Source organism: Rhinolophus sinicus, chromosome 2, assembly GCF_057876585.1.
Source record: "Rhinolophus sinicus isolate RSI-liver-muscle chromosome 2, RSI-T2T, whole genome shotgun sequence".
NCBI classification, from domain to species: Eukaryota; Metazoa; Chordata; class Mammalia; order Chiroptera; family Rhinolophidae; genus Rhinolophus; species Rhinolophus sinicus.
In genome coordinates, this window is record NC_142502.1 from 141,874,543 (window position 1) to 141,891,100 (window position 16,558).

At 40.0% G+C, this 16,558-nt stretch overlaps 1 protein-coding gene across 1 annotated transcript in view; it reads left to right on the plus strand.

Annotated features, from left to right (window-relative positions):
• Nucleotides 1–4,931: 4,931 nt before the first annotated feature.
• PPP3R1 (protein phosphatase 3 regulatory subunit B, alpha) overlaps nt 4,932–16,558 on the plus strand; it is a 64,701-nt gene continuing 53,074 nt past the window's right edge. The window contains exon 1 of the mRNA XM_019718240.3: nt 4,932–5,366. Within this exon, the coding sequence (XP_019573799.1) occupies nt 5,364–5,366 (3 nt within the window). The 5' untranslated portion in view covers nt 4,932–5,363. The remainder of the gene's footprint in view (nt 5,367–16,558) is intronic.

Consider the following 16,558-nt stretch of genomic DNA (forward strand, 5'->3'; position numbering starts at 1 on the left):
AATGGACTGGAGCCAGAGGTGAAATTAGAGCTAGGGTCTTACTCTAGTCTTACACCCTATCATGTGTGGAGCACATGTAGATATTTGTGGGTATGTAAGTATATTAGTGATTAACAAGTATGACAAACAGGTCTTCTCCAGTGTCATAATATGTCTGTTTTACATTTAAATCATATTTTCTGTTATGTTTAGGTAAATACTGTTTAGGTAAATGCTTTAAGGTAAATACTCTTAGTAAACTATTATAGTAACATGGAAATACTTTCAAAGTCCAAATAAATGGCTTTTTTTTTTTTGTTTTTTTTGTTTTCACTTTTATGTGCAAGAGACCAAAGAAGACTTGTAGTTCAGAAAACTATTTCAAGACATAATCTAGGCTATTTCAACAAACATAGACAGATGTAAACCAATTCCCTGCACTTCTCCATCTGTCCTGGTCCTTTGCCACACCGACTTCCATCCTCTTCTTCAGCTTCCTGGTCATCCTGGTCATCTTTGCCCTTCTGCCTAGTCCATTATCTTTTCTGTCACTTATTTCTCTTTCTGCTACTTAAATGTAGATGTTACCTTTGTTTCTGCCCTTGGTCTGGCTCTGTCACTTCTATGTTCTCTGATTTCTGTCTTCTATCTAACGGTTTCAACTGTCAAGTTTATGCAGATAATTACCCAGTTGTAATGTATTTAGCATAAGAAAAAATAGTCAGCACAGAAAAAGAATAAAGCTCATCATGTGGAGTGTTAACAGGCTGTCTTTAAAAACACTGTGGGTTTTTCCTGCAAAGCTTGGAAATCAAATGTGGATTCGTGAGGTTTAGGAATAAATCTTGGATAGCCTTTTCTTCCCCTTTTCTTTTTGGTCCAGTATATAGTATAAAAATAATTTATGTAATTAATTTATCACATAATTTTGGGAAACTTTCCCTAGTTAAAAAATATTTCTACTTTGTGTTTCACCTGAAAAATAAATAAGATTTTATTTTGAACAAATTCAATGTTCTTAATTCCTTTAAGGAATTAGAAAAGTTGCCTACAGTCCATAATTTAAAAAGTAGTTGTGTTTAAATTAAAAAAAAAAAAAATCCATCCAGTATGTGGTATACATTTTCCTCAAACTCATTAATCATAAAGCTATCCATGTTTTAAGAACATTGTTTTCTACTATTGTGTTTTTAATAGCAAATGTACAGAGTTTCAGCTACATTATAATTTAAGTAGGCTTTTGTAGGAGGGCCACTGTTTACAGAACTCTTTGTAAAATGGTTTCTATGGAGAAATGAGTTTCCAAGATGCAACAGAATCCTTGGCTCATACCTCTGCTACTCAGCAAGAAAGGTACTAGCCACTTCTTTGCCATCTCAGGTGCCAAGGAACCTTCCCTCAACCACACCCTGGAGCAGGGGGCTAGCTGGCATTCCTGTTTTCTCCTTGGTACAAAAAAGGATTCTGGGAAGAAAGGCAATCTACTCCCCATGCAACCTCAGTGCCCACCGAAAAGAGAATTTTATGGTGTGAAACTAGGTTTCAAAAAGGTACAAAATATTCTTAAATCTGGGATGCTTGAACTGGTTCATATGTTTATCTAGGAGTAGTGGTAGTCATTTCCATCAAATCTACCTTAACAAATGTGTACAAAAACACCACCACCAAAACCAGACATTACTTTCAACTGGTTTTAATTGACTTTCCTATTTAATTGGCATTTTCTTCCTATGTATAAGAATACAAAATTAAACATGGCTTGTAGCTGACATTAGTCAATGTAGTCATGAATAAGAGTGGATATTTTGGGGTAGTACTGTAGTGGAATACCTTAAACAACTATAGGAATGGTAATTTGTTTCTTCAATATTATATATTATATTGTAAATATTATATGTAAATAATTACAACCTTCAATATTATATGTAAATAAATGACAGTGATCAGTCCTTTAAGAATAAGGCATATTTCTGGATATCACAATGATCTTGAAGGTCTACAGATGACGCAATTTCCTGTGACATTTCTAACTTAAAGATAATTGCAGAGACACTGAAGCCTGAGGCTGCCTATGGTCAAATATGACTGTAAACACACATTCTCTCTTTCTTAACTCTTTTCCTTTAATTTTCTTTATACTTAGCAGCTTTATTACCGTCTCTGGGATTTTTTTCCCCCCATCACTAAATAAGGGAAAATTTGAAGATTTCACTTTCAACCTGCGTTTAGGTTGATTCCCACATCTCTATTCCTTTCTAACCTGCACTTCCAGCTTCAACTTGGGTGCTTCCATTGCGACATCTCATCAGTAACTCAATTTTAGCACTTTAAAATCCAAACTCATCTCTTTTCACTCAGCAACCAAACTTCTCCTGCCTTCTCTACTTCTCTCAAGGTATCACCATTTTCCATTTTCTGTCATACAAACTAAAACTGGTCCTCTTTGATGTCTCCTTCTTCTGTTCCCTACATGCATTAAGTTGCATAGTCAGTCCATTTTTGCTTCCTGTCTTTCACATTTACCCCTTCCTTTTCTCTGCCATTGCTACTTCTCATTATCTTATGCCTAGCTGTTAACATTCTTGTAACTGGATCTGTGTCTTAAGTGTCTCTCCCTCTAACTTATCTGACACAATACTTCCCAACAATCATCTTTTGGTTGCTAAATTGTCTAGGAAAAATTATCCACCTATTAGATAGGTCCTTTGTCTTTTCACTTATCCAGTTATTTTAAAAATGTGTGCTTTTGGCAGGACATTTGGTACCTGTTCCCTCTCATACCAAGTTTTACAGCAAAACTTGATTGAAAAAGATAAAAAAGGAAAATGACTATCTTTTTTTTTTTTTTTTGGCATTAGGGAAAAAACCTGGCTATTAAAGGTGCATTTTAGATTTACCTTTCTCAATGGATTCAGAATAATTAGTTTTGGTGTTGGAGATGCAATTTGCTACATGCCTGTATTTTATGCAGTATAACACAAAGCTGAGAAAATGAAAGTGGTGAATTCTGGGAGATTTATAAGATGAGAAGGAGCCAGTGGACTGGCCTTGTGTTTCTTGCCTTGGTTAGTATCAGACGCTAACAGATCTTTCACAATGCTTAGGTCTTGAATTTCCGATTTAGTCACAATAGGTATTTGTTGAATGATTATAGTCTAAATTGGCTCACATCATGGCAAAATTATGAATTACGCTAAATCTACTGCATCCCATATAACTCAAATTTCTTCTTAGTATTTAATCTTCAGTCAAAATGATAATTTGATTTTCACTGAACATATTGGAGGGACACACATATACATACGCAGTGATTATCTCTGAGAAGTGGAGTTGAGGGAGAGGAATCTTTTAAAGTATTCCATCTATAAAAATGAACATGTCTTAATTTGATGAAGGAAACTAATTAAAAATAATATACCTAGAAATGACACATTCAGTTTGGGGACTTTTCCCTGTTTTGGGACATGTACCTAAATATATCTACGTCAAGAAACTTAAATGGTAGAAGAAACAGTGTCATTACTTGGTCTTTCCTTGATACATTCACTGTGTGATCAGTGAATGTATCAAGCTTGTTATCAGTCCAAGTTACTTTTCCTTATTCATCCTGACACAAAAACTAAGTAGTTCTTTAAAAAGGGGGGGAGGGGTACAGCAGGGGGGAGACCTGGGACACATCATTGAGCCTCTAGGAGAAAAGGTGAGTGCTTATCACACGGAAAAAATAATTAACACGGAAAAAGAATAAAACGCTCATGTAAGGAGCTTTAACAGATTGCTTTAAAAACAATACGGCTTTTTATAAAACTTGAAGGATTTGTCAATACGAAGTTTCTGACCACTCAGAACGCATTCGTTCTCTAACACATATACACAGATGATATCAAGATTTGAAAAGGAGTAAGTGGTTAAAATTGTTGCGAAATGTTCTCTTCACTATCCTTATCACACCTCTCCCGTCAGCTTCCCCTGGCCCCCGCCCCAACATAACTTTCCTCTTCTTTTGTGGACTCCATTTTCCATTGTAATCTGAATTTTCTGGGAACGGTAATTGCCACCAAAGTGGATATTGCCCTACTAAAGGTACAAGTGCGCGTTTTTCTAAAACAAACACTGCTGCACCCCTTCAAAAGGCAGCCTGGAAGGTTTAAGGAAAATGCAGAGCTGCCTTTGCGAGAGTGCGTGCGAAGCAGCCCCTCTACTGGGTTGTCCAGTGGCTCCCGCGCCTCTCAAGCTGCGGCCAGCTTCGGCTTTCCTCCCTGTCGATCCAACCTGGCTCCTCACTCTGTCAACTCATACTGGAATGGAGGCCTGCGGGTGCTGCAGCAGGGTGACAACAGTCTAGATGAGCCGTGCCATTCTGTAGTGGGTCCAAGTCTGTACACTGATGGAAAGATACAAGTCTGCAAAAACAAACCGATTCCTTCTAGCCCCAGGGCTTTGATTTTTCTCTCTTTTTGGTGCGGTGTCTGGGTGGTTCAGACACCTTAAGGCGGCTCATCTGCTCCACCAACCCCCCTACCCGCCCCCACATCCCGAGACTCTCACTCCCGGGCTCAAGTCCCCCTCCGCCCCCGGCTCACGAACCCCTTGCATTTCCTCCCTCCATGGGCACCCTCGCATTTCCTCCTTCCCCTCCTGGCCCTGCCTTTCCTCCCGCCCGCCTCCAGCCACATGACAGGAAGGGCTCCACCACGCGACGTCACCGACGTCCGCGCCCCCGCCCCTGCCCTCCCCCCTGCACCGCACGCAAGGAGCGGCCGGCGGGGGGCGAACGTGGTCGGCGCGCTCCGCGCTCCCCAACCAGAGCTCGCCAGAGCGCCGCGGCCGCCGCCGCCGGGCCGCGCGCGGGTTCCCGGATGTGCGGCGCTTACGGAAGCCCCGCCTCCGCCGCCGGCTCCGCGCGCCCCCGCCCTCCGCCCCGCTGCGCTCCGCTTTCCCCTCCCTCTCCCGCCCTCCCCCTTTTTCGTGCCTTGAGGTTGCGGGTCAGCGCGAGCCACTGCAGTGAGTCCGTCACGGCTCCGGAGAGAGCGCGAGCGCGAGGCTGCAGCCCCTGACCCGCCTGGCCCTCCTCTCTCCCCTCTCCCCTTCCTTTCTGCCTCTTCCCCTTCTCGCCGTCTCTCCTCCCGCTTTCTCGATCTCTGAATCTCGACCTTAATTTCTCTTTTCCCCCGCCCGATCCCGCGTGCCCAGTCATCCGGCCGGTGCGGGCCCCGCGGCGCCGCTTCCCCTCCCCCAGCCCGCATCCCCTCCCCCGCGGGCGTCCCGAGGGCCGCAACAGCCTCAGTTGAGCGCAGCTGGGCCGCCGCCGTCGCTTCCTGCGGGAGCCCGTCTGAGCGCCGACACTCTTCTCCGCCCAAGCGAGCCGTCGACAGCCGAGCAAAATGGTGAGACCTTTGCTTCCCCAATGCACCAGCCCTCCCTCGCCTGCCGCTTCCAGGGGCGGGGGCGGGGGCGAGCCCCGACGCCCCCGGTCGGCTTCCCCCGGTAGAAAATTCGAGACAGCCGGCCGGGCTGGTGCCGCGGCGGGTCCGAGAGAGCCTTCAGCAGCCGGGGAGCGTTGGCGCCGAGCGGGGGCGGCGGGCGGCTCGCTTGACAGGACGGCGGGGCCCCCGCGCCCGCCCCCGGGCCTCTGCGGGGCGTTCCTCCGCCCCCTCCCCCGCGGCCGCCGGGATTCCGCTTCTGCCTCAACCCCCCACCCCCCGCCCTCGCCTGCTGCTGTCCCCTTCCCCGCCCCCCGCATTACTTCTTTCGGACCCTCCGTGTGGAGCCCCCTTTCAACCCCAGTCTCTCTCAAGTTCGGGGATATTCCGAAATCCTACGGGAATAATGTGTGATAAATGGTTCTTTATGTAAGACCCACTTTCTCTCTTGAGCTGCTTGCTCTTTCTCCCACTCACACCCCATTTTCAAGCAATGAGTCTTGGCAGGAATCCTGCCACTTCCCTCCTCTCCTGTTAGTGTTTATTTCGCTGCAGTTTGCACCCTTATGGGGTTTCCCTCGCTGCTGCTTTTCTCTCTGCACTGGCGAACCGGAAATGTCCAAGGTGTATATTCCTGAAAACATAGTCTAATTCGGTCTTTGGTAAAAGACGATGCCTGTTTTTTTCATGCTTTCTTACTGGCAAGCGTTTGTCGTTTTCTTTGTTACCTTCGTAAGTCCCTTTCTTATGGTTGTTTTTGAATCATGGCGATTTAAATTTGTCTTTCCTTACCCTCACAGTAATCCCTAGGTAGAATTCAGTGCTGTAGTGTTTAAAACCGACGCTAGGGGTGTGTCTCCCGCCTCTGTCACTGTAGCCAAGAAATCAACGACGCCCTTTTAGCCTGTTACCGGTCCTCTCGCTCCGCGGTGGCCGGTGTAGTTTCCTTTTGTAATCTAGAATTGTGTACAGGGTAGAAAAGGTTAGCAGTGCTTTTCCATATGTATCAGAGATTCGAACATGTGATTTGATAAATCTTTAAACAAGTGTCAAAAGATTTTTAGACTGTTAGATGTTGGGTACTTTCTTGCACCTTTTAATTGTATTTTACCCTGGATGTAGAATTTAGTTATTTCGAAATAGAGTTGTGGGTTAGTGAAGAGAGAAATTCTGTTGATTGGAATTTAAACCCAATTTGGTGGGAGTGTGAGGGAAGAAAATGAAATTATTTACATTTGTATTCAAGTAAGTCAGCTTTTACTTAAAATACAGGGGAAATGATTAAATGCACTTATTAGTGTACTTAAAATCCAAATTAGGAGCAGACCTAATAAGTGATTAATGATTTTGAGATGTAGAGGAAGTTTTTCTCTTCCACCTTGGGAGGCAGGTCAGAGACAACTTTGTACTCCAAAGTCACAAAATTTAGGGTTTTTCAGACGATTACAGAAAACAGCTTAGATCAGTCACTCCCAGTACAGTCTTTGTGGGCATAATCTTATGTATTTATGAATTGCATTTTAGTGTTTTAATACAACTTCTTCATACAGGTATCATATTTGAAAGTTAAAATCTTAAAGATCTTTCTTTGTCCATTGCAGTGAATGTTTACCTGTTTATAAACAGTAAAATTTTGAGGAACAATGATCTAGCCTTTTGTTGTTTGTATAATACATAGCAGAATGATCTAGTTTCCAAATAGGTTTTCATTCCTGTAGTGTGTTCCCCCAGCACCCTCCACCCCTTTATTTTTGAGTTACAGACTGAATTGGGAAATCCTCTTTTAGTTCTTAAATTTATCTTCCCAGTACTCAGTGTTTCCTTATCTTTAAAAAATATTTTAAGATTGATCATACGATATTGTTTTCTTCCAAGTCATTATTTCTCTCTTCTTTCTGGTTTCCTTTTCATATTTATTTTCTGATTTACTTGGCTCTTCTTTCTTTCGTCTTCTCAATACTATCTCAGGACCTACATAATATGTTGTGACAGTTGCTTCCCAACTTTAGGATTATTTTCGTCTGCTGAATATAGCAGTGGTTTGAAAGTATCAAGACCAAGTATCTGTAGCTCAAGTCTGCCATATGGGATATCGGTTAACTTAAATAAATTGGGTTTTGGCGTGATCTGGTTCATTTGTCTAGTTAATTGAGCATGCAGTTCTGGAAATTTTCACTCCCTTTGGAAAATAACTCTTACTGGGTATCATGAACATATTTACATTTTTGTCAACAGAATTTAATTTATGAATTAATTTATGAATTTCGCTGATTAAGTTGAGTAAGGGGAAAGTAAAAAGGCTTCTAAGATTGGATTGAAGCTCTCAAGAATCTTTTCCGACAGGTATTAATTTTAGTTGCTATCTTAAAAGTAGTTTACTTTTTTTTTTCCTGAGCGGTAAATCTTTCCCTCCCTTCACTTCTATTTGAGTTTGAAACTGTTGAGTATCCAGGTGGGATGGTGACTGTATATGAATATAAAACACTGAGTACTGAACTCCTAGGAATTTGCCCCAAATCACTAATGGTCAGTTGTCTTTGATAAAATAAAGTAGATGTTATTGAAATAAATAGATGTCTTCACAATTATTTATCTAGATTGGCATGTATAGTTTTAGATAGAGTACATCAGTGTTACTGACAGTAAGAAGAATGGGAAAAGAATAAAATAATAGTAGAATGTTTAGGTCGGTATGATTGAAAACAGTCTCAGTAATTTTTGAAGGAGTAAATTTTGTAAGGGGATTTTTAGAAACCTAGTTAACTTTTCATGTATCAGAAATAGTTTTTACTATGTGCTTAGTATAATTTAGAAATATGACCAGTCTTTTTTTATGTTTTTATTGGAATAGGTAATACGGATTTTGCTCTGGATGCTTATGTGAATGTAGGGCATAAGTAGTTAGCTATTCTTTTCAATTTCGTTACTTAGGGCAACCTTAAATTTTATAAATGACCTTATAGCTTTGTATTTTTAAACTTTTTATTAAAATTATCTCCAGAATCTGTAAATAGAACTTAAAACACATTTATTGCTGTTTACATTAACTGCACTTGGAGTTGTACCCAATTCTAGTTCATATTCTAGTTCAGATTCTGTGACAAAGAAAGGCTACTTAAAAATAAAAATAAAAAGCAACCTGTCTTAATGGCCAGCAGAATTATAATTCGTATCAGTCACGAGGAAAAAATTTTTCCACTCATTATGTCCCATAGTGAATGAGAAAATTTAAAAGGATCAGAGTATAAGGTAAAGAAATTGATTAAGGGTAGATCATCAACAAGAGTGACAGACCAGTGTAGGTGGATCAGACATCTGTCATAGGTAGTAAGGCAAACAAAAGTGCAAGGCTGTAAGGCAGTCAGCTTGTGCCAGGAAGATTAAGCCAGTCACACAGACTGGGCCCGGAATCTGGGCAAGCAACAGGGATTCATTCATATCAACAAATACTTGTGATTTTATCTGTTGTTCACTGGTTACTGTCCTCAGTTGTGGAAGATATTAAAATGATTGAGGCTGGTTTCCTACTTTCGTTTAAGTAGAGAACATAAGACAAATGCGAATAGGTGTGAAAAAAGTTAGCATGAGTTATCATGTGAATATTATGCACAAAGCCCAATAGAAATTGAGGGAAGAGCAAGATGAGTTTCATCTGGGGTTAGGGATAATTTTATGAATGACGTGATAATTGAGCTGGGTCTAAAAAGTTTACTAGGCTCTCAGTAGGCAGAGTTGGAAGCAGCTAGGAAAAGACTTTTTCAATCTGGTGATAGGAAGAGACCATATAGTTGGAACACTGATACTCAGAATGGTCTTCCTAGACTGCCAGCAGCAGCAGCAGCAGCAGCATCTGGGCGCTTGTTAGATCCCACCCTAGACCAGCAGAATCCAAAACTGGGAAGGAGGCCAAGCAGTCTAGATTTTATAGGGCTTCCAGGTAATTCTGATATGCTGTATCTTGAGAGCCAATGTTTGGAGAATAGCAAGGAATGTATTAAATTTTAGTTGAGCATCTCAATATATCTAGCACTGACTGTACAGACAAGACAGATGTAATTGTAATTTCCAAGGAACTTATCAAGTGGGGTAAACTATTTTGCAGTGTGATATGTGCTATTAACAAACTAACATGGGTGCTGTAAGAGCACATGTCAGGGGAGAGGCTTAATCCAAACTGGAATGGGGTTGGGGCAGGGAGATGTCACTCAAAGAAAGCTTCCCTGGAGGGAATAGTGTCTGAGCTGAGTCTTAAAAGGATGAGTATTTAGCCGATGGGAAAGGCACTCTAGATGAGAGCTTTATTTTTAAAGCCACCGAGGCATGAGATATACAAGCCAGGTCAGCATGGCTGGAGAGTAGGGGGTTAGGGTGGAAGGGAGAGAAAGTGTGGTCAGGTAGATTGAGTCAAGATCGTAGAAGGGTTTGCATGCCCTATGAAGGAGTTTATATTCTTTTTCCTAAAGCCATTGGGAACCTTTTTTTTTAAGCAGGAAACCGACATTGTCTTATTTACTGTAGTCTTCCCTGTATCCGAGGGGGATACCTTCTACGACCCCCAGTGGATCCCTGAAACCTCAGATAGCACTGAAGCCTACGTATGTATATGTACTGTGTTTTTTCCTACACATACATACCTATGATAAAGTTTAATTTATACATTAGGCACAGTAAGAGATTAACCACAATAATAATAAAATAGAACAATCATAATATACTGTAGTAAAAGTTATGCGAATGTGGTCTTTCTCTCTTGATCTGATAACCAAGATACCTACTGAGGGACTAATGGGAGGGTAGTATGTACCCTGTGGGTACTCCAGACAAAGAGATGGTTCATGTCTCGGGCAGGAGGGAGTGGGACTGAGCCAGGCAGTGGGAGATTGCATCACGCTACTTGGAACGGCAACTGTGTCCAATTTAAAACTTATGAATTGTTTTTCTGGAATTTTTGCATTTAATATTTTTGGACTGTAGTAGCATGAAACGGAAACCATGGAAAGTGACATGCGGATAAAGGAGGACTACTGTACTTTTTTAGAGAGATCAATTTGATGGCCATGTGGATAGTTAAAAAGGATAGATGAATCTAGACATGAGGACCAATTAAGAATATTACAGTAATTCATATCAAAAATACGGATTTGAAAGAATGTAGTAAGGGTACTTATGGAGAGGAGGTATGAAATCCTCACCGACTTGGTGACTTTTGGATTATGGGGAAGAAAAGGGATGAATCCTGCCACTGCTATTGACTTGGGTGACTGGATAAATGATAGTGCCATCCGTTCAGCAAATATTTATTGAGCCACCTACTTGGGTAAGATTCAGTTCTAGGGATACATGGGAAACCTGTCCGGTCCTCAAGAAACTTCCAGTTTACTGTGATGACTGTTGTTTATCGTTAGTCTTTTCTTATCATTTGGTAATTAATGTTAGGAATGCTATGTTGCAGGATTCTAAGTTCAATAGGATAGGGTGCTGTGAAATATTAATAGTGCCTGCTGCATAGATATCATGGCATAGGAGATGGCAGAAGGAACTTGATAGCCTGGATGTGGGAAGAGACAACATGTTTGAGCAGTGATTCTCAGTGTTGATCCTGAACCGTCAGCAGCAGCATCACCTGGTACTTGTTAGAAATGCACATTGTCTGCCTAGAAGATACAGAAAAATGAGATATTGGAGGGTGATGATTTCTATTTTGAATTTAAAGTAGTCATGAGTCACGTAGGTGGATATGGCCAAAACGTAATTGACTATCTATATCTGGAGCTCAGACAAAAAATCTCGGCTTGGATTAAAGATTTGAACACTGTGTATTTATTTGTATTAGGTAGTAATTGAAGCCATGAGACTGGATGAAATCCTGTAGAGAAAGTATAAAATGAGAAGAGGGCAAACCCTGTAAGGAATATTGTGTTTAAGAGGGAGGTAGAGGATGAGGAACCCATGAAGGCCTTCTGAGAATAAATAGCTGGAGGGATAGTTGGAAAATTAGCAGAGTGATGTCAGATTTGAAGGCGTCTGAACAGTGTCAAAATGTTGCAGAGATCAGGAAAGAGGAGAACTTAAGTGCCTTTTGGAGAGATCAAGAGAGTTTTGGTGACTCTGACAGTACAAAAAACACCATTTTGTACTGATAGCAAGGAGAAGCCAGGATACAGTGAGGTGAGGAATAAGTGGGGAGCCAGACATTGAGTATAACTGTTTTTTGAAGCTTTGATGAAAGCTAGAGAATTTAGGTTTGAGGAAGAATGTATTTGGTGGTTAAGGGAATAAGCTGGGAAGGAGGATGCAGTTGAAGATTCAAAGAGAAAAGGTAGAATTGTTGATAGTTTGAGGGTCCCCAAAGAGGTAGGAGGGAATATGACTCCTTAGAGAGAAAGAGAGTTTTCTCATCCATTAATGTGAGAGAGAAGGAGATAAAAATGAAGGCCTAGAGGTCATAATCTTTAAAGACAGTAACTCGATTAAGTCCTGGGTAATGAAAATAAGATTTCAAGGGAATGCAAACTTTGAGAATGCAGAGGCCTTGGCTTTGTCTTTTTTGGTGTTGTATTCCAAATGCTTGGTTTATAGTAGATAGTAAGTAGTGTTTGAAGAAGGAATGTGTGAATGAATGTGTAGATTGCCTAGGAGAGGGCAATAAAGGAGTAAGTGCTGTGAGAGTGGAGGCAGTGAGTGTCATTTCCTTTTTGAGATATTTATGGGGAAAAAAAGGACAAAGAAAAGTGGCTTACAGTTGGGGTAAGTTCTTTTTAGGATAGGCGATGTATCCTTTAGAGTCAGAAGAGAAGCCAGGAGAGGGAGCTGTAAGAAAGAGGATAATGGGCTGAGCCCTAGAAGTGGTATAAAGAAGAGGGATAAAAGGAAAGGGGGGCCTTCTCAAGCGGGGAGGAATCAGGGTGAGGCGAGTAGGCCATGACAACAGATGTCTTAATAATGGTGTTCATATCAGGTGTTCTAAATCATCTCAGTGACTTGAGGTAGTTTGAGGCAAGATTGTTTGCTAAAGTTGAGATTGAGGGTGAGGAGTATGACAAAGGATTATAATAGCATTTTGGGGGATTTGATAGGCAGTTAAAAGGCTATTAAGTAAATACTAAATAGTAGGTGAACCCTGGAGAGGGCAACAGTGGGTCACTGACCTAGAGGAAATGAATCCGGGAAATGAGTTTAAACCAGAAAAGAGCTCACTGCTTTGTCAGTCTTTGCTTTAGTAACTTCTGATCAAGTTACATAGGTCTAAAAGGAACCATTTTCTGCGTTCAGGTTTTATGTAAGGGAAACATCTAGTTGTAGATTGATATTCTTAAACTTTTAAAAAAAGTTTTAAAGTCACTATTAATACATTTGCTTAAAAATTCAAATCATACTGAAAGGTATACAATGGAAAGTAAATCTTTCCTGGTTACCCCTTTCCCTTGTGTTGTTCACTGCTGACTTTCTTGTATGTTCTTCCAAGAGGGAGATTCCTCCCCCACCTTTTGTTTTTTTTTTCGTTTAAACCTCTGCCAGTGTATGGATTTATTAACCTTTTTATAATTTAGTTCTTATTAAAAAGATTACAGAGGTCAGATTTAAAGAGATTTTAATAACATGCTCCATTTTACTCATTACTATCAGTTTTATCTAAGGTTTTTAACTGTATTTCAAATGTAAACATTTGAGTCAAAAACAATTCAGCGTAATTTTTCTAATCAGGTAGCAGTTTCATAATTGAAGCTGGCACTTTAACAAGGTTCTGAGCTATGACAGTATTCTTATGAAATTCTTAGGGAAAATAATATTTTACCAGAACATTTTTTGTACTTCTTTTTTCCACTTATCACCTTATTAAGCATTAACTACATGGATAGCAGTTTCTTAAATTAAAAAGAGAAAACGACCTCTCAAGTATAGTGGATAAAGCATCTATTTTATTTCAAGCTTGCCAGATTAAAAATTCTTCCTTACTTGCCTTTCCAAATAAACCTTTTCTTTAACAGCCCACATCCACTGTCTCACTTTCTGAATTTTCTCCTTGGACTCCCATACTTTCTTTGTGGTCATGAGTTTGACAGTTCAATTGTAGCTAATGTATATAGATCTGGCACATGAACAAAATTTTGAAATGAAATGTGATTAATATATGTTTCTGGGTTTGTCTTTGGTTTTCATAGTTTTGTACTATAAAACTATTTAAAACATTTGAAGATTTCTAAGAGAATCCTTTAAAATTAACACTAATAATTCAACAAGTCGTAGGTTTTTATAGGTTCCTTCCTCAGAGCTTTGTTTTGTTAGTGACAGCACTTTCTTAAGAGTATCCTGAAGAGGGCCATGTTACTAGCCCTATTGCTATCCCAAAACACATTTCTGTAAATTAAATGTCACTTGGACTTGTTTTTCTGGTAGCATTATTAAATTCACCCATGTTCTAGCCAGGTCTCTCTTATCTTTTGTAAACAATACAGAGTATTCAGTTTTTATTTGTATGTTAGAATTAGGTATGCATTTTAAACCTAGGTACAAAAGAGTGAAGCATAACAACCTATAAAAAAGTATCAAACCTTTACCATTGGCATTATAAGAGTTATCTATGAACACTTTATTCTTTTTTTTTTTCTTTTTCTTTTTTTTTTATTGTGTTTTTCCAGGACCCATCAGCTCCAAGTCAAGTAATTGTTTAGTTGTGGAGGGCTTAGCTCACAGTGACCCACGTGGGAATCGAACCCGCAACCTTGTTGTTAAGAGCACTGAGCTCTAACCAACTGAGCTAACTGGCCACCCCAAATTTATTCTTTCTTAATCTGTCTAGTTTCAGGGATGATTTTCTTTCATATCCTCCTGAGTGTGATGCCACAAGCAACATTTCCATCACTGCAGAAATTTCTGTTGGATTGCACTGGATTAGAAATGACTATGCATCTGTCTATTATTGACACTTAACCTTATTATGGTAACTATAGTTAATACTGTTGTGTGATATGTGGGCAGTAGTCTTTTAATTACCAGCGTGAGATTTGGAATTGGAAAGATTTGAATTGAGATTCTGGTTCTGCCATTTATTAGCTATGTGACTGGGAACAAATACCGTAAACTCTAGACCTTACTTTATTTAGTACATTGTAAAGTGGGAATAACAATACCACAGATTGTGGTGATAATAGAGAGTGCATCTGGAAATCCAGCAGATACGCATTAAATTTATTTGGTTCTTCATTCTTCTTACTTCTTTGTAATGTTGGACCTTGTTGGGAACTCTTTGAAATTCTTTCCTCTTTTGGCTTCTGTGACATTTTCTGCTAGTTGCCATTCTACCTTTCTAACAATTTTTAATCTTTGTTGCTAGCCTCTCATCTGGGTTTGGTCCAGGGTCCTTTTGAATATGATTGTATCACTTTCCCATATAAGATTCCGTATATTATAACACTAAAAATCCTTAATGTAGACACCATAGGTTCTATCTGTTGTTTACTTCAGCTTCTTCCACATGTTTTCTCCCTATACTTAGGCACTTGGCCTTGTTACATTTTATTCTGTATTGTATGCTATGCTTATTCTTCTGCTTATTCTACCATCAGAGCCTTTTGCATAGGCTATGTTGAAAAGCCTCAAAAGTCCTTCAAGTAAGTGACTGAGTCTCCCACCCCTACACCAGGTTAGGCCATGTTCCTGTGTACCCTTCGTGCTTTCTTTGTAGCACATGATTAATTAGTTTCGTAGGTGTTTGATTGCTTTCTGTCTTCCCATGATTTAATGTGAGCTCCCTGAGAGAGGGCATCTTGGCTGTCTTGTTCTTTACTCTCATGTGACTCTGCTGCCACTGTAGGCCCCTGCATGTTACAAGAATCAATAAATATTTGTTGAATGAGTGAATACATGAATTCTTTGTTTATTCTCAAAGTTTCATTTCCTACGTAGTGATGATTCATATTTTCAGCCCATGTCATTCTCTAATCCATGGATCTAACTGCTTATTGGATATTTATTTAAATAAGGATATCTGTAAGACACCAAACTGAACCTAACTAAAACCACTTTCATTATCGTCATCTTATTCGTGCTTCATTATTTTCTAGTATTTCTTAATGGAAACCCTTTCTGTCCATTCACGCCTATCTGGAAACCTAGTATACCTTTTTCTCCCCTTAAGACTACCTACGTTTTAAACAGTCATCTGTTGCAGTCTGTACTAAAAGAGTGTAATACAGGAACATGGCCTGCCTGATTGGGGGTGGGAGGCTCAGTCACTGACTTGATGGACTTTTGAGCCATTCCAGTCTGGCTCACATACTATTGATAAAGAGGAAAGTATACTGGGGGTGCCAAAAACATGTACACAAGCGGACACTTTGGTCAGCATCGCTCAAGCAGTAGTTCACCGTAATCAGAAATGTCTGGACACTGATGGTAACCACTTTGAGCACCTCTTGTAATTGCAGAAGTCAAACTTGACTTGTATTCATCTTTTGTTATCGGAATATATTGAGTATTACAATTTTAATACATTTTTTCCTTTCTTAAAATGTGTATACATTTTTTTGGCACCCTCTGTACTTACAACGTTTCCAGCATACGCGCATTAATGCTTTGTGCCAGAGTAGTGCCAGCAGAATCCAAAATGCACTAACACAGCTGAAAGCAGTGAGCTAAAGAATGCGGTACTGTATACTATTCATACAGCCCAGTCTTCCTTCCTCTTGACGCAATTTGGCCATGTATCTGTGTTGGAAGAATTTATTGCACAATTTCCCCAGATATTTGTGCATATTTTGTTTCTATAACTTAGCTTGAAATGTTCTTTATACTTTTTTCTGTTACTTTCATTGTATCTTGAAAAAGTCCCATCCTTACTAGTTTTTGAACACATCTATATGTTAATGTGGTTATTAGGATTTTTGTTGGTTTTGTTAGTACTCTGGTTACAGAGTTACATAGGTTTTGAGTGTCTGCTTCCAGCTCTTAAGGCTTGTTATTTGTAACGTTTTTAAGTTCTCAGAACATGAAGTTTTTTCAGGAACATAGTAGCATGTTATAGGAAACACGTCCTCTCCTTTAGGTCCCCACATGCCTTTTGAGTCAGCTTTTCTTCATCCCCATTCCCACTGGCATAGTTGCAGTGCATGTATTTCTCATGTGTACTATTTCTATAGCTTGATGCTTTATTCTTT